At 41.3% G+C, this 19,073-nt stretch overlaps 1 protein-coding gene across 5 annotated transcripts in view; it reads left to right on the top strand.

The window, feature by feature from the left end:
* The window catches only part of COL14A1 (collagen type XIV alpha 1 chain), a 245,676-nt gene that overhangs the window by 202,433 nt on the left and 24,170 nt on the right, over window positions 1-19,073 (top strand). For all 5 annotated transcript variants that reach the window (XM_057303085.2, XM_063606883.1, XM_034966539.4 and 2 more), the window contains 4 exons: window positions 6,735-6,788; window positions 7,259-7,330; window positions 16,183-16,218; window positions 17,238-17,304. In XM_057303085.2, coding sequence (XP_057159068.2) covers window positions 6,735-6,788; window positions 7,259-7,330; window positions 16,183-16,218; window positions 17,238-17,304 — 229 coding nt within the window. The remainder of the gene's footprint in view (window positions 1-6,734; window positions 6,789-7,258; window positions 7,331-16,182; window positions 16,219-17,237; window positions 17,305-19,073) is intronic.

Below are 19,073 nucleotides of genomic sequence, written 5' to 3' on the forward strand. Positions count from 1 at the left end.
ATATTATGCTTATTGTTTAACCTTCTATTTCCTAATATTCATTGTACATTGCTTAATTAAGTGTTCTGCTGTTTGTTTGTTTGTTTGTTTTTGAGACAGAGTCTCACTCTGTTGCCCAGGCTGGAGTGCAGTGGTGCGATCTTGGCTCACTACAACCTCCACCTCCTGGGTTCAAGCGATTCTCCTGCCTCAGCCACTTGAGTATCTGGGCTTACAGGCATAAGCTACCACACCCGGCTAGTTTTTGTATTTTTAGTAGAGATGGGGTTTCGCCATGTTGTTCAGGCTGGTCCAGAACCCCTGACCTCCAGTGATCCACCCTCCTTGGCCTCCCAAAGTGCTAGGATTACAGGCATGAGCCACTGCACCTGGCCACATGTTCTGCTTTATATGAGGATGCTTGATCTCTAAACACACATCTTAGATTAGCTCCTTGGTGTAAAATGGAAAATTTTTAGATATAGAAAGGTTTTGGGACGTGCAAGTACTTTTTTAGCTGTTAATAGTTGAAGACCATTCAATGAGCTTTGATTATAGTTAAGCTGAATGACAAAGCTAGAATTTGCCCATTAATTTACCCCACAAAATGCAGTTATTTTACAAAATTTTTCTTTTCACCAAGTTTATTGCTTTCTGTAAAAAGCTTCTGCTACTGCTGCTCACCCTGAAATGAAGATGTGAGAAGAAGGGCCTGAACCCTGCCCTTTTAAGAGTTGACTGGCTTGCCCAGTGAGAGCTGTAACATGCAGTGGTGTGTGAATAGGGAGACTCATGCCATGGACCCAACCATTCTGATTACTTGACTTAAATTCCACCTCTTCTGTGAAAATGTCTCTGTGTCCCCAAGCCTGGGTTAGGTGCTCTTCCTAGATGTACCCGTTGGAACTCTATAGTCTCTCAGCATAGCACACTGTTGGTTTCTTTTCATTGTTTGACTATCCTCAAAACTGTAAACTCTTAGAAGGGTGACTGTCTTGTTCATCATTGTCTACCTAGAGCCTAGCCGAATCCCCAGCATGTAGTACCTGTACAGGTATTTCTGGGTAATATGACAAATGCAAGACTTGCAAATAAAAAATCTTTCAAAGGCAAATTTACTGGTGTCATTTAAGAGTTTAAAAATAAAACTATTTTATGAGATGGAAAATGTGAAGATCTTTAATTTTCTAGGGTTATGAAGAAATTTTAGAAAAAATGGCTTTGTGTTTTTGAAATGGTGTTAAGGCTAATATCCTTTTAGTTATCAAAATTTATAATAAGAAAATTTTCATTCGAGATAAAGCAAGCAGATAACTCACAGTAGACTTAAAAACGCCTTTGTTCTTGGTTGGGTGCAGTGGTTCATGCCTGTAATCCCAGCACTTTGGGAGGCTGAGGCAGGTGGATTACTTGAGTTCGGGAGTTTGAGACCAGCCTGGCCAACATGGCGAAATCCTGTCTCTACAAAAAATACAAAAATTAGCCGGGTGTGGTGGTGCATGTCTGTAATCCCAGCTACTCAGGAGGCTGAGGCAGGAGAATTTTTTGAGCCTGGGAGGCGGAGGTTGCCATGAGCCGAGATTGTGCCACTGTACTCCAGCCTGAGCGACAGAGTGAGTGAGACTCTAACTCAAAAAACAGAAACAAAAACAAAAACCCACCTTTGTTCTTGAACAAATTTGTTATTTGTTCTTGAACCATTATCTCTAAAAGTGTTTAGTTGTTTATGACAGTCCATGAAAAAAGTGCCAGAATAAAATGCATTGTAGTGGATGCTGTTGGTGCCCTGATTGGACCCCCTTTACTTGGCAGGTGAACTACATCACCAGCTGCTATGGTGCTGACTGCTAACAACTCATAATTGTCCCCTTCTCCAGATAATTGCCCTTGGAAATGTTATCTTGGCCCTCAGTCAACGACTAACTGATTTGGTTCATAGACTCTTACTGTGAGTCAACTCTGACGTGTAATTCACACTCCAGAGCTCCCCATGGGATCAGGCAGAAGTTTAGATAACTCACTACTCTACCTAACCTCTTCCCTGTCCCTACCCCGCTTCCTTCACTACCTTACAGGTTTCTTCCAAGAACACTCCTGCAATAAGTCAAATACACAAGGATCTGGGTCTGCTTCTAGGATCCTAACCTTAAGCTTTTACTAAAATGAAATTTCAGCTTCTGAGAGTAGGATGACTCCTGATGTCTTTTTGACTTGCTTGCAGAGGGTTCAAGAGCAAGGAGAATGACACCAGCATTCCCCTCACCCTATACATTTCCAGACTCATTCTACCTGTGATTCACGCTTATTTCTTCAATGTGATAAGTAGAGCAGGAACCTCAATCTTATTCAAATTAAGTATTTATTAGTGCAATACTTTTTTTTTTTTTTTTGAGATGGAGTCTTGCTTTGTCACCCACTGGAGTGCAGTGGTGCAATCTTGGCTCACTGCAACCTCCACCTCCCAGGTTCAAGTGATTCTCATGCCTCAGCCTCCCAAGTAGCTGGGATTACAGGCATGAGCCACCACGCCTGGCTAAGTTTTGTATTTTAGTAGAGACAGGGTTTCACCATGTTGGCCAGGCTGGTCTCGAACTCCTGACCTCAGGTCATCTGCCCGCCTCAGCCTCCCAAAGTGCTGAGATTACAGGCATGAGCCACTGCACCTGGCCACGTGCAGTACCTATTTTGTGTCAGTAATGTGTTAAGAAAGTTTTAGGAATGTAGCGATGAATAAAACATAATTTTCTGCCCTCGAAAGAAGAAGAGAAAGAAGAAATTCCAACTTTTGAGGATATTGTTTAGGTAGAATTTAAAGCAAACAAACATCTTATCCAGTCTCTGCTTTATTTGTTTTTTTGAGACAGGGTTTCACTCTGTCACCCAGACTGGAGTGCAGTGGTGTGATCACAGCTCACTGAAGTTTCAACCTTCTGGGCTCAAGCAATCCTCCAGAGTAGCTGGGACTACAGGCGCAAGCCACCAGGCAGAGCAATTTTTTTTTTAATTTTTTTTTTTTTGGTAGAGATAGGGGTGTCTTTATGTTGCCCAGGCTAGTCTTGAACTCCTGGGCTCAAGCGATCCTTTTGCCTCAGCCTCCCAACGTGCTGGGATTACAGGCGTGAGCCACCACACCCAGCTGCAGCCTCCACTTTTGATTTGATCACACTGAAGCACTAGCCCTTTCACCAAATTAAGCTCATATGTAGGAGCAACATGTCATCCTTCCAGATGATATGCACATGATGTCCATAAATCAAGTGAATTCAAACCTCTTCACAAGAGTATCCTTCCAGGGTCATAGATGAGAGCACTGACAGACTGTTGTTTTTTAAACTCCTTCTCACATGATTGGGAGAGGGGATAAATGTGTTATTTCCTGCTGTTCTTCCTTGGAACAATGCAATTTTCTGCAGTTTCTTTTCTGCAGCTTGCCTCCTTCTGTGAAAAAGATTCCCCTCACTTGTTTTTGGAATGTTTCCGCTCTGGACACAGCCGAGCAGAGACTTGGGGAGAACTCCGCAGTGATGCTGCAGTTTTGGTTGCTGGGCGGTTGTGTTGGCCACAGGTCCTCTGTGGGCTCACACATAGGTGCATGTTCACTCCCTATCCAGTGCTGGAAGAGTTTTAAAGCAGGAAGCAAAAGATGCCTTTTTGGAAATGTCTTCTTAAGTTAGTGAATATGTGCCCAGGGTCCATTTTTCTAAGAACTTCATCTGAGAAATAAGAATATATTATTATAAACTTATAAACTTATTTTTAAAAATGAGTTAGGTTTTCTTTCAACTCTCTCTTGGCCCCAGGTTTTCTCACTAGTAATATGAAGGAGTTAGAATGGATGAGTTCTAATGTCCTATTCATCCGTCACATACTCTGATTGCTGTTTGCCCTTCTTCTTGGACAGGCTACATTTAAACTCCATTTAACATAATTTATTGGCTGGGTGCAATGCTCATGCCTTTAATCCCAGCACTCTGGGGAGTTGAGGCGTGCAGACTACTTGAGCCTAGGAGTCCGAGACCAGCCTGAGCAATGTGACAAAACCCCATCTCTACAAAACATACAAAAATTAGCCAGGCATAGTAGCACATGCCTATAGTCCCAGCCATGTGGGAGGCTGAGGTGGGTGGATTTCTTGCATCCAGGAGGTCAAGGCTGAGGTGAGTCATGATTGTGCCACTGCACTCCAGCCTGGGTGACAGAGCAAGACTGTCTCAAAAAAAATAAAATAAAATAGTTTATTTCAACTTATATCAGCATTAATTTGTATTGTTTAGTTAGCAGGTCTAAGGACCTGTGTATGTGTGTGTGCAAAGTAATCTGTATCAGGGTTTATCAATACTAATATTTTTGACTGAAGTGAAAGAATATAAGTAGTAGTAAAAATAAAAATACTAATATATTTCAGAATTGGACAGCAATTCTAATAAACAACCCTAAAATCTCAGTGGTTTAATGCAATAAAATGAAATAGAATGAAAGTTCATTGCTTGTTCACAATCCAGAGCTGTCAGCAAGGGTGGGTGGAGGAGGGGGGGGTAGGGGGTCTCTGCTCCACACAGTCATTTAGGAACTCAGGGTCTTTCCATCTTGGAACACTCTCATCTTCAACATTTGGCCTTTAAGATTGCTCCAGAGTGAGAAAATAAAGTGTAAAATCACCCACTGGAAATTTTTATGAGCTAAAAACTCATACTAGCCCCCTGAAACTAGCCACTTTTCATTGGCCAGAACTCAGCCATGTGGCTCCAGCATAATTGCAAAGAGGGTGCAAAACAGCTAAGCAATGTGCCTATGCAGGAAAGGAAAACCACAAATATTGGTGAGCCCACGCATCCCCTGCCTTATCTGGTTTCTGACTTGCTGGCATTCTGAGGTTGAGAGTGTGGCAAAGGGCCTTGCTGACCAGTGTTTCTCCTCCACACTCGTCCTACCCCTGTGTATTATTACTCTCACGCTGCTAATAAAGACATACCCAAGACTGGGTAATTTATAAAGGAAAGAGGTTTAATTGGCTTACAGTTTCACATGGCTGGGGAGACCTCACAATCATGGCAGAAGGCAAAAGAGGAGGAAAGTGACATCTTAAATGACGGCAGGCAAGAGAGCATGTGCAGGGGAACCCCATTTATAAAACCATCAGATCTTGTGAGACTTGTTCACAATCATGAGAACATCATGGGAAAGACCAGCCCCTATGATTCAGTTACCTCCCACTGCGTCCCTCTCATGACATGTGGGAATTATGGGAGCTACAATTTAAGAGAGATTTGGGTGGGGACAGAGCCAAACCATATCACCCTGCCTTTGTGCCACCTCTCACACTCTCCCAACTCACACACCGTTTCCTTTCCCTCGGCCTTATCATTGCTGTCTTTTATTTGACACCTTGAGGTAGGGAGACATAATGTGAGTCTGGACAGACCTAAAAGATGGATTTTCTGTCGGGTGTGGTGGCTCATGCCTGTAATCCCAGCACTTTGGGAGGCCGAGGCAGGCAGATCACCTGAGGTTGGGAGTTCGAGACGAGTCTGACGAACATGGAGAAACCCCATCTCTACTAAAAATACAAAATTAGCCAGGTGTGGTGGTGCATGGCTGTCATCCCACCTACTTCGGAGGCTGAGACAGGAGAATTGCTTGAACCTGGGAGGGGGAAGTTGCGATGAGCCAAGATCGTGCCATTGCACTCCAGCCTGGGCAACAAGAGCGAAACTCTGTCTCACAAAAAAAAAAAAAAAAAAAAGGATGGATTTTCATGGTAAAATAAGTGGAAAAGATGGCTCACTGGAAAAGTGGCAAGAATGTCAGAAAGGGAATTGGGAGAGTCTGCAAAGATGCCAGGAGAAGTTTGAGTTGGTTTGAGATGGAAAATAATTATTCCAATGGGACACCAATTCCGTGGTGAAAATTAAGTTTCTCCCTATAGTAACAGGTGGTGTTTGGAAAAAATTTTATGAAATTTTATGAATATGGTAAAATTCAGATTGAAGATTCTCTCTTAAATTAACTGCTTTGGAAAGGCCAGCATTCACAATTAAGAGCTATAAACATTTAGGAGTAAGTCATCCCAGCTTTTATAGTTTTTTTTAACACTTAACATAAAAATAACACACATACCTGTATATTCTATAATTGAGGAAGATGTTTTTATAAAGAACATCACTTGCTTTCTGCCTTAAATCCTTCCACCAGGGAATGAGGAGCAAACACGTGCTCATTTGTCAGCCCACGATGACACTCAGTAAATCTGTCCAGTAGTCAAAGCTCAATCATTGCCACACGAAATCCTCCCAAATCTCCTCCAGCTTACTCCTGAAGTTGCAGACTTTCGGATATTGTAGTACTCCTAATGAAAGACAGATCCCTCTGATAGAGATTCCCTGCCCAAGACTCTCTTGGGTCATGAAAGACACTAATTCATCTTTTCATCTGGTCCTTAATGACCAATAATGGATCCTCTTCCCATTTGTTAGGCTTAGTTTAGTAAAAGCACTTTTTGGAAGCAAGTTCCTGTTTAAGTTTGTAAGTGGCATTTCTTACGCCTAAAATTTTTGCACTCGACAATTTAATGGAGCCAACAGTCACAAAACCTTGCCAAAAACAATTTCCATGAAGAGTTTAAAGGCAGTGAATCCTTGGTAGTCCAGAGCAAGCAGCAGGACTTGACCCCCAAACATGAAAAGGAACTAAATGAGCCCATTCTGAAAGCCATATAAAGCAACCACTTGCTGACATGCTGTGTTTCTTTTCGCCAGGGCCTTCCAGGAAAGGATGGATCCTCGGGACCTCCAGGACCACCAGGGCCAATAGTAAGCCTTTCCAGAAACTACTGGGACATACTCTGTTTTAAAGCACTTCATTTCTTTTGAGAGGTTTTCTTTTGCCAGATCTTTTACCAGCAGCCGTCTTCACTATAGTGTAACAACTCATCCCTTGATAGAGAACTCTCCCTAAAACTTTTTAGAAAGATAATATACCCATATTGCCCAATTATTCTATCTCTGAGCTATTTTGCCAGAAGATCACCTGCATTGACTTAGCTTTTATTAAATCACAGCTAAGGCTTGAATTTGAAAGAACCACACCTGATATATAGTGAGGAGACTAAAAAAAAAGTCTTCCCTCCGTTTTTGGGAGTTGGGAACAAGAATGAGGTCCTGGTCATGAGGGGGAGGGAAGCTATCATGGTGTGTATTTGTTACTCTTGCTTAAAAGTTGGCTGTGATTGATGAGAATGTGTGATTCCTGACTTTGTTCCATTTTCCTACCTCTCTTCTAGGGCATTCCTGGCACCCCTGGAGTCCCAGGGATCACAGGAAGCATGGGACCGCAAGGCGCCCTGGGGCCACCTGTGAGTATGCAGCGGTAGCTGCTCAGAATGTAGGCCCAGTCATCACGTTTATTTATGTGTTTAAATTTACCAGCCTTTCTGTTAGTCAGAAATGTTTATTCAGCACTGGACTCTATGGAAATTCATAAAGGAAATTGGAAAAGCTTCTAGGATAAAGATGAAGATCAGATTGTGCATATGTCATGGCTGAAGATAAATGGTCCTAAAAGGGAATAATCTGTCATGCTCTTGCTTATATGTTTCTATTGCTTGCTATTCTGTATTTGGCTAAGCAAACTCAATATCATCTCTCCAGAGATTGGGTACAACAGCTACGTGTTAATCAAGCTGGGTTCCCAAAGGGAAAAATAGAAAGCTTGGGAAATTCTAGGTTTAATGAACGTGACATTAGATTTTTCTCTTCCAAATTCTACAAGACAGAATTTCCCAGTAAAACACACACTCACACATAAGTGAGAGGTGTTATAAGTGAAAACATAATGAACAGAATTCTTTGCCTCTGATTGTTGTACTTCTAGTCTCTTAGGTTGGTGTTTAAATGTGATCAATGGGAGAGGAAGGGATAAGGTGGAAGAAAAACAAATGAACACATCTGGGCCTGTTTCTTCATCTGTAAAATGAGGTCATCATATTACATGGCCTCTGGAGACATGCTTGGCATCTTCTGGTGACATGCAAGTTGTTCCTTCTAGGTTTAGATGTTAGTCAGCATTCTGATATTTATCTGTGAATTGCTAAGTCTGCATCCATAAACTGAAACATTGAAAAATGCAAAGATGTGTACAACTACAAACACACTAAGAATGTGTGGAGCAGTGAAATCCAATGGATGAGGATGGAAGCATCTAGTGAATTAGATTCCTGTTACCACTTAACAAATTGCCACAATCTCAGTGGCTTAAAACATCACAAATTTGTTATCTTACAGTTCCGCAGGTCAGAAGTCTGGCGCAGATCTCACTGAGTTAAAGGGAAGTTGTCGGTATTTCCTTTCTGGAGGCTAGAGGAGAGAATCTCTTTCCTGGCCTTTTCTAGCTGCTAAAGGCCTCCCATAGTCCTTGGCTCATGTCCACCTGCATCTTCAAAGCCAGCAATGTTGCATCTCTCTGGCCTTTTTCTGCCATAGTCACTTCTCTCTGACAACAGCCAGGAAAGGTTCTCTTCAGGACCTATGTGATTACATTCAGGCCACTGGGATAATCATAGATAATCTCCCTAGATCATTCCCAGATCCTTAACTAAGTCACATTTGCAAATTGCCTTTTGCCACACAAGGTAACATATTCACAGGTTCTGGGGATTAGGGCAAAGAAGTTTGAAGGGCCTTTTTTTCTGCCTACCATAGTAAACAAGATGTAACAGAAATGTTGGTTCTCATTCAGAAAGTGGCCTCTCTTCGTCTAGCAACCCAGATAGTCTTGTTCCTCTTATTCTTGAAACTCATTTTAATAAAATTATTTCATCCTCAGAATCCTTTTCTGGGCCATGATTCATGTGAGACATATGTAGGTACACAAACCCATACAGGGTATGCACATAAAAAAATGCATCTTGATTTTAGCAAACACATCCTAGTTTGCACATCCAAATAAATGCTATCCTTAGTAATCACTTTATACAGCTGTATCTTTATTCCAACTACAATGTCATTCAAAATACTTTTAGATCTCTTCTTTTTATATCAACCTAGTAATGGGTCACAGAAGAAAATCTGATTGCTTTATCTTCACACATCTTTCTTTTAATTCAAAAATGTGTTGCAAAGTATGATCCTGCACCTAGAAACATATACTGAAACCCACATGTGTGAGCACATGAAAAAATGCACGCGTTCACACACAAAAACACACACACACAAACACACACACACACACACCTGTCTTCATTCTTTCACTGCAAGCTTATCTATTCGTTTGATTCTAAGCTGTTTCATACCAGAAAAGAAACTTAAAAACGTACTGTCTGGTATTTGGCTTCAGCCTGCTTCCCAGAATGTGCTCCTGGGAACCAGAGTTTTAGAATACATCCACAGTGCCAGACAGTAAAGGGTCCTGGTCAAAGAAGTGGCCCTGACATGACCCTAACTAGTTGTGTAAGCCACATGCACAGAAACTGCATGCCTAATCTGTTTCTCAGAAATTCATGGGAAGTTTTAGGACATGAAAGGCTTTGAAGCATCCCGAAGTGAAATTAGAAAACACCCAAAACTAGTTTAATTTGGTTAGACAATAAACGTATTTGTGCATGAGGTTCTTATTCTTACTAGCATCTCCTAGAACTAGTTTCTCCTAACCCAGGCTAGGAAAAAGCAAGGTATAGACTGATCCTGACCCAAGAGGGAGGGAATGGGGAAGAAGGAAGGAAAGAAATGCAGGCTCTGAGAGCTTTGGGAGAGTTGACATGGGGCATGGAGAGCTAGAGAGAGACCTGGAATCGTTGAGTAACTATGATAGCACCCTGCTCACCGATCTGGCCTTTGGTGGCTCTGGATTAGACTCTAAATATAGTATCTACATAAATACCAATAAAATTTTCCCACAAATAAAACACTTGTTCATAATGTTATTTTTGTTATGAATCAGCAGAAAGGGGCCCTTGAAAGCAGCAGGAGGGGCCCTTGTGCCATTGGTGCTTTGATCAGAGGCAGAAACCATTTGGCCTATTAGCATCAGGTAGGAATACCACAGCTGGCTTGGGCATTTCCTCTCAAAAGCAAGTTGCTCTCTGAACTGTCCCGCCCAGACTTTTTTGGGCCCACTGGCTCCCAGATGCTTGCTGGCTGCCAGACTGGCATGACTGTGACAGCAGGCTCTGTGTCATGGTGTTAAGGCCTGGATTGATTTCCCATGGATGTCTGTCTAGGAAGGCATGAGGGAAAGGGACCAAGAGGGACAGGCTGCACCGCTGAAAATAGCAACATGTTTCCTACAGTGGGTGCCAGAAATACTTGCTTTTGTGCAGTCTGCCTTCAGCTGCCGGCTCCCTAGGGCAGAATGTACATTGCTGCTGCTGAGGTCCTAATTCCGATCTAAGTTTTAAGCACTGGCTTAGGTACGGTTCCTCCACTGCAGTTGTTAGAGAGTGATAAAGCACACGAACGAAGGAGCTGCTCACTGCTGGGGCCATGTGTTCAGCCAGGTAGACAGGTCCAGGGTTACATCATTGAAAGAGTATTGCACTAGAAGTCAGGATACCTGGGTCCTTGATGTGGCCCTGACATGACTCAAAGTAGCTGTGAAAGCCACATCAGTTGCACAAATCATCTAGCCTTTCGGAATGTCAGTTTCCTAATTCATTCATTTAAAATATTTAGGGAATGAGCACAATACATGTAAGATTACATGGTGGGGAGGGGTTGTGAGGGATACAAAAGATCTCAAGACATTTTTCCATACTCTTGAGAAATCCAGAGAGAATGATGTTTTTATATAAGAAGCTGTAATAAAGGGCAGAAAGTGTGAAATGCCGTAAGGCAAAGACAAGCAAGTTGCTCTGAAAGCTCCATTAAGAGAGAGACCCCTAAGCTGAGGGGTGGGAGTAGCGGCTTCAGGAGCATTTTGATGAGATCTTAGAATATGGGTAGGAACCTAACCCACAAAGACAGAAAGATTGCATCACTTAGGTGGCAGTTGCAGAAAAACATAAGGCAAACACAGAGCACCCCTGTCTCTGTACATTTTAATATTTTTCAATTCTTTCTCTAGTTCCATCACGACTACTGCAGTTTTATTTCAGGCCCTGCTTGCTGCTCACAAGGACTATCCCAAGAGGCTCTCATTGGCCCCCTGGTCTCTGCTTTAGCCCTGGTCTAGTCCATTCCCCAGCTGCCAGAACATCTTTTAGTGCAACTCCCTCATGTCACTGTCTGGCTTCAATCTCTTCCCTACCCCTGGAGGAAGGAGCCCAATTGTTCAGCAGAGAGCTCATGGCCCTTTAGGATGGGCCCCTACTTTCCTTTCCAACTTGGATTACCATCCTCCTTTCACTTGGAGTTCAGTCACACATTATTTAAAGTTCCTGAAATATATGCCATACCATTTCACACGTTTGTCTTTGGGGGTGCTAACAACCTACAGGATGCTCTTTGGGATGCTCTTTTGCCTTACTGGGCCGCATTCTTTTTCACCACTTGGTGAGCTCCTGGCAAATCCTTCTTTAAGGCTGCACATCTCCTGTGTAAAGCCACCCGTCCCTTCGCAGGCTGTTAGGTACTGCATTTCAACTATTGATGTTTGTCTCTCCACTAAAAGGATAATTCCTTCAGGACAGAAATTCTATCATATTCTTGTGTAGAGTCCTAGACCCCAGCTCAGTGTCTAACACATAGAGAGTACTTAATATGTATTTATTAAAAGAAAAAAAGAAGGCTGGGTGGGGTGGCTCATGCCTGTAATCCCAGCACTTTGGGAGGCCAAGGCAGGTGAATCACTTGAGGTCAGGAGTTTGAGACCACCCTGGCCAACATGGTGAAACCTGGTCTCTACTGAAAAAGAAATACAAAAATTAGCTGGGCGTGGTGGTGGGTGCTTGTAATCCCAGCTACTCAGGAAGTTGAAACACGAGAATCGCTTAAACCCGGGAGGCAGAGGTTGCAGTGAGCCGAGATCATACCACTGCACTCCAGCCTGGGCGACAAAGCAAGACTCTGTCTCAAAATTAAAAAAAAAAAAAAAAAAAAAGAAAGAAAAAAGAAAAAAAAGAAGGTACGTTTATATTCTAGTTAGGCTGATGTTCAGAGGCATATTAGAAGAATATTCTTATAGATTAGGGGTCAGGTCATGGAAGACGTTTCAAGCCAGCCTAAGAAGTTTTGACTCTGTTTAACAGACATCTTTAATATGTGGGACTTGAACCACAAGATCATTCCGCTTCCTTCCAGCGCTAAAATTCGGTGAATCTATGAATGTAGCTACTGTATTTTCTTTTCTTTACATTTCGAGTGCTCCTAAAATTAAAGGAAAATGTGCCACTTTTTCCTGCCTACATCTGCAGGGAATATGTGTTTTCCCTCAAAGCATACTTTGGTGGAGTTATGGGCCTTCACTTGCTCAGGAATTTTTATTTTGTTTTTGTTTTAGTTTGTAAAAATCAAAGGAACGATGTCAGAGAAGTTGGAATAAAAAATAATTTCTTGCCATAGAGATATTTCATTAAAAAGATCTTTCACTGAGACTGCCTAGCTGCATCCTTTGGCTACTTAATAACTAGCATCATGAGACTGAGTTTGAGGAATTTCAAGCCCAATTAAACACATCCATCCCTACATACCAAAAGGTGCCAACAGCTGATGCTCTCCATTTACCATGTCAATCAGGTTTGCACTATAATTGTGGTCTCTAGATTTGAGACATTTTCAAACAAGCCAGTTTAATAAATGATAGCAAGAATAGCAAGAAAACTGTCAAAAAATGTATTGGTGCAGAAATAAAATTATTCAAGATAAAATATATTTTAAAAAAACGACTCAAGTTGCACCCTAATTCTGAATTACTAGAGTTAGTCTTTAGGCATGGTATGTTTGCTTGTTTTGCTTATTTTAATTGAGAAAATATTATCTTCCCTGGAATAGAAGACATGAGCTGGCAGAATTGCTAAGCAGGGTTCTCTTTCAACAGAGTGGTAGAGTGTACTCGGGATGTGCATGGATTCTGGAGCCCACAATTTGGGTTCAGGTCCCTGGTTTTTTCACTTCCTTATTGCCTGGCCTTGAGCAAGTGACAAGACCTCTTAGTGCCTCATTTTCCATATCTGGAAAATAGGAATAATATAGGGTTGTTATAAAGAATAAATGAGTTAATCTTACAGGAGTATTATAAGCACTAAATAAGTTAATCTTATAGGAGTATTATAAGCACTAAATAAGTTAATCTTATAGGAGTATTGTAAGCACTAAATAAGTTAATCTTATAGGAGTATTGTAAGCACTAAATAAGTTAATCTTATAGGAGTATTGTAAGCACTAAATAAGTTAATCTTATAGGAGTATTATAAGCACTAAATAAGTTAATCTTATAGGAGTATTGTAAGCACTAAATAAGTTAATCTTATAGGAGTATTGTAAGCACTAAATAAGTTAATCTTATAGGAGTATTGTAAGCACTAAATATGTTAATCTTATAGGAGTATTGTAAGCACTAAATATGTTAATCTTATAGGAGTGTTATAAGAATTAAATGAATTAATCCTGCAGAGCTGTTATAAGGGTTAGCTGAGTTAACATGCTAAGAACAAGGACAGTGCTTGGAACATGGTAAAGCAGCCTACGTATCAGCTACTAGTATTTAGAGTGTCATAATGTATTAAAATATGGAATATTTATTATTTGCTGATTTTTTTGTTTTGCCTCTAATATTTGACAAACTGTTTCCGTTAAGGATTATTTAGTGGTAAGATGGCAGTTCTTTTCTCCAGTTGGTCCTTCCGGTAAACATTAACGTCTCTTTAGAGATCTGTCCATTTGTGAAGCCTAAGAAATGAGGGAAGAAGGCACAGCCAGTACATTTATTTCCAAAAAGAATTTGGGCTGGGGCAGGGGTGTGCTATGTAAATCTTACTTTTGCAAAAAAAATTTTATGATGGAACGCCTCCCAGGTTCAAGTGATTCTCCTGCCTCAGCCTCCCGAGTAGCTGGGACTACAGGCGTGTGCCACCACAGGCACGCACCACCACGCCCGGCTAATTTTTGTATTTTTAGTAGAGATGGGGTTTCACCATATTGGTCAGGCTGATCTTGAACTCCTGACCTCATGGTCCGCCCGACTTGTGATCAAGGCCTTTGCGATCCTCCCAAAGTGTTGGGATTACAGGCGTGAGCCACCGCGCCCTGCCATCTTCTGTCTGTTTTACAATCAGGGTAGTTGAAATGAAGCACAAATTGGCTTGCCATTCAAACTTGAAGTGAAATTCAGCCACACTACATCCTCAGAAGGATCCTTTGTGAGGATCTTCTTTCTCTGTAGAGGTTGGAATCCTTTCCTCGGAAGCCCAGACTTTGTATTTTTCATCAATTTCTGTTTCCTGTGCTCCCTGCTTCTGAATAACGACCATATCATGAGAGAATAACGTGTTAGACTGATAAGGGAATCCCAGAGATCACTTCATTTAGTGGCCTCATCTTACAAAGAAACTCAGAGAGTTAACCCAGCTTGCAGGTCCAATGTCCTACATTCTTTCCAAAGTATTAGCATAAAAAAATTTTAAACACACACAAAATGGAAAGAATTTTGAGTGAACACCACACCCATATATCCAACACTAAGATTCTAACATCATGTTTAAAAAAAAAAAGTGTTGGCCAGGTGCAGTGGCTCACTCCTGTAATCCCAGCACTTTGATAGGCTGAAGTGGGCAGATCACTTGAGGTTCAAGAATTTGAAACCATCCTGGCCACCATGGTGAAACCCCGTCTCTACTAAAAATACAAAAATTAGCCAGATGTGGTGGCGTGCACCTGTAGTCTCAGCTACTCAGGAGGCTGAGGCAGGAGAATCACTTGAACCCAGGAGCCAGAGGCTGCAGTGAGCTGAGATCGTGCCACTGCACTCCAGTCTGGGAGATAGAGGGAGACTGCGTCTCAAAAAAAAAAAAAAAAAAAAAAAGTGTGTGGGTGTGTATGTGTGTGTATGTGGTGTATGTTTGTGAGTGAGTGTGTGTGTGTGTGTGTATTGAATAGACATAGCAGGGCAAGGGAGGAGAGGAGAGAAGATAGAGCCAGGGTGGGCTGCTTATATCTGCACTGGAGAGTCAATCATGCATTTCTCTTCCTTTCCATTTCCATCTTCAGTGACAGCACATTTGTAGCTTGAAATCAGCTGTGATAGAAACACTTACACCTCCAAAATCAGCAAGCAGTACAAGTCAGGGCATTTTCTTTTTCTGGGAAGCCAGTTTACCTGCACACCGTGGGATGAAACCAGAAGTTTGAATCTGGGCAACTGTTCACTGACTACAGATTTTGAAGAAGATACCGAGTTTGGCTTGGGACCTGTTTGAAATAACAACTGGAAACAGTCTGACAACGTGGCAAATTCCATTAATAAATTCCATTCACTCTCCTTTTAGTTGAGACTATAAAAATGTTGTTCAATGAACATTGCCTCAGAGTTGAAACAAAATATGAAATCCTTCTGAAGACACGTGTTTTGCATTAGATGTATGATTTTTTTGGAGGAACCCTGAAAATGCCATTTTTAAAGTAGATGCGCTTTAATAACGGCAAGGTTTCTTATGGGTCAAAGAGTAGCTAAGCCACATAATAAAATAATAAATCAATTGAGAATTCACATAAATGTGAGCTCCCATATTGGGGAGAATTAGGGAGAATTGTGTGGCATCGTGCTGCACAGAAATCAGAGTGAAGCTCTGGGATTTCACTAATCTCATCTCTGACTTGAACTCCTAAATTGAGAGGCGATCTTTTCTATCCTTTTGGAGATATTCCTTTAAAAACTGAAACAATTTAACTATTCAGCAGAGATTTGTGAAATAAATTATGAAGGATCCTCAGTAGAATACAGTACATAGAGTGGTGTTTAGGGTGGAAAGATGCAAAGGACCTACACAGTGAAAATTTGTGTTACAAAGCAATATTATTGCTGCACCATTCCAATTCTGTGGCCAAAATATACCATGTCTCTGCATAAAAAAGCTGAAAGGGTAGAATGCTTAACAGAGCTTTTTATGTTTGGTGTGCGTACTGGTTGCTGTTTATTTTCTGTTGTTGTGTAATGATTTTTGCTGCAGAATTACTGGTGCTAAGAAAAATGTCTTAATAAAATAAGAAAAGATGCATGATTATCACTCTTAGCTAAGTGCAATATCATAAGTAACTTGACAATTTTCCATTTATACAGGGTGTCCCTGGAGCAAAGGGGGAACGAGGAGAGCGGGTAAGTATCCTGTGGCTCTGCTTTCTGGCCCCAGCTTGTTGCACCCCTTCCATTGCATAAGCCTGATAAAGGATCATCATTTAATACCATTATTATTCACTGCAATTGTACCAGTCTCTGTTTCTCCCTTTCCCCAATTCATTAGACTGTGGCCATATTTTCCAGACATAAAATCCCTGTGGGCTGGGAGTCAGGAGAGCTAGTTTCTAATTGCATATCTGCTACCATCCAGGTCAATGAACTTGAGCTCTTTTCTTTAAGGATAAAATGGAGAGAATCACCCTCATATAATTTACAAAGTGGGTTTGATGAGAACGTTATATAATAGATGTGAAAAGGCTTCAGAAAAGTAAAAACTCTATACAAGTGACAAGTGGCAGCATGGCACTCCTGGGCTTTTTGATGCTCCCAGGTTCACACCCAGGAAGACAATGGCAGGCATAGAATCAAAGAACTGGCCCCCAAACTGAAGTCAGCTTAATTTAAGGGTCGTCTCTCTCCTTTCAGCAATTGTGCAGCTGCTAATATAATTGTGCCATTGGCTATAGCAGAAACAGCAGTGACCTTGGGCTCATCCAATTACCTCTGTGAAATCTTGGGCCATGTGTTTAATGCTATTCAGCTATAAAATGGGTTTAACATCTTTCCTCTGGGTTGCTATTAGTATTAAATGAGCCACTGCTCGAGAAAGTGCTGTATTTTATAAACTCTAAAGAGCTATATATCACGCGTTAAATATATATGGGTTTGTTTCAAAACTATTAAATTTTTTAGAATAGGGGACCAGAAATACTTACTAGTGCTTGTTAATCTAATAAGGACTCCCAGGAACCTTGAACCATGAATATCCAATTGCTTACCCCTTCTCTGCACGCACCGTGGTGGTCAAACCCACCTGTTGCTAGGAGCCAAAGATCCCTGATGGGAACAATGGGGCAAGTCAGATCCACATCCTGGAAGTCCTGGTAGTGTGGCTGGGCTTGTAGCTGAGTCAGGAGTATGCTTTTTTTCTCATCCAGGGTGACCTGCAGTCTCAAGCCATGGTGAGATCAGTGGCGCGTCAAGTATGCGAACAGCTCATCCAGAGTAAGTATATAATGGTTACGGAGGACGTTCCCCATAACAAACTCTCATCCAAAAGAGAGTTTCTTTTCCCATGAGCGTACCACTAAGGAAAACTCTGAAGCATTGTCTTTGTGCAGACACATAAGCTTTACAGATGACCATCACTGACCCATCCAAGAGATCACTACAGATTACCCTAGAGCTCTACATCGATGGTACAAAAGCCAAATTCCTTTGTGTCATTGGTCCAAGAACTGCCTGTTTGCCCATGTAAATTTTACTTGACTGCCCAGATCAAATCTTCTATTCCTTTCTCATCTTTCCAGGTGGGTAGGATTTTTTCTCAAGTGTTCAGCACTTGAAAGCTGCCAGACTACATCTTCAGAAGCTGCCTCAGAAAGACAATTTATGGTGTTGATTTTTATTAACTTGCAAGATTTAAATGAATATTTCCTTCTTATCCATTTCACATCCATTACCTTCTGGCTAGCCTAAGGTCTTCTCATTTATTTCTTAAGATGTTCATGAAAATGCAAACACACACATGAATAGGCTTGCTCTGACGTTTGATATGATATTATACTTGGGCTTTGTGCCAAAAATTACATCAGAACAAACTTGATATGACGCCTGTCCCATTTCTTCATTTTACTTGAGCTTTTTGATAGCACTGTATTTCCCTGCCCATTTGCTTAGATCCCACCACTTTTGCACGTTTCTGCTCTGCCCACTGATTACATATTTTATCACAGTAATCTAATCAGAGGGTTACTAGTGTGGGCCCTTCGCTTTGCCAGTAATTTGTTCAGTTCCAGGAATATCTGAGGCCAAGCAGAGGTGAACTATCTCTCTCAACCCCACCCAGCTCTCGCCTAGCTCTGCTGTCCAGCCCTCTCACCCAATAGCACCCCCACTTCCAGGGCTGACATTACCCACGTGGGTACCTCATTGGCTTGGGGTTATATTTATTTTAACTCAGGAAAGTTTGGGAGTTAGGCCAGGAAGCCCTGCAATATCTAAGAAAGCTTTGTTGGCTAAGTCCAAAATTCCATCTTTAATTCTGAGATAAATCCAAATCTCACCCTGGAGGAGGCATGGAGTTGAGATCTGCACAGGCTTGGAAGAGTTTTCATTAAGGCAAAAACATCAGGGCAAGAGGAGTATGAAGCTACCAACTTCAGACACAGTAGTCATGCTCCCTGTATTTTAACATTATTTAATTTTCTGTTATATTGCCCAAACTATGTGTGTGTCTGTGACAGAGAATTTACCAGTTAAATATAACTGTTTAAGTTTAATGGCAAAATAGGATCTTTAAAAATACATTATAAAAGAGAAATTGAACATTAATCATTTTGTACTGACATATTGTAAATAACCTGTATCTTGAATTGTTTTGTAGATTTCTGATTTCAAGTGTACAATGTAAATGAGCAGATCATTATTTTCAGAAAACTTAAGGCTTAAATCTTACTATGACTCACTGACCACTACCCAAGAAAGATCTCACAATATTTGCTGTCTTATTCTACTGTAGAATAAAAATCATGTGTAAATATCTGATTATTTAAAGCATGCCCTAAAAATCAAGGGTTCAAAATCAATTTTTTCTCCTTACGAATTCTCAGAGTCTTGTGATTGACTTCTAGGAAGTAGAAGTCATCAAGGGATTGGTTACATAGTAAAGCTTAAACAAGTCTATAAAATAGCAAGGCCCTGCCTGTCAATATACTAGAAGGAAATCAAAAAGGTTGTATGCAACTTGATAAGCCAGGCCCAGCCTACTCAGA

This window comes from Pan paniscus, chromosome 7 (genome assembly GCF_029289425.2).
Source record: "Pan paniscus chromosome 7, NHGRI_mPanPan1-v2.0_pri, whole genome shotgun sequence".
Lineage (NCBI taxonomy): Eukaryota > Metazoa > Chordata > Mammalia > Primates > Hominidae > Pan > Pan paniscus.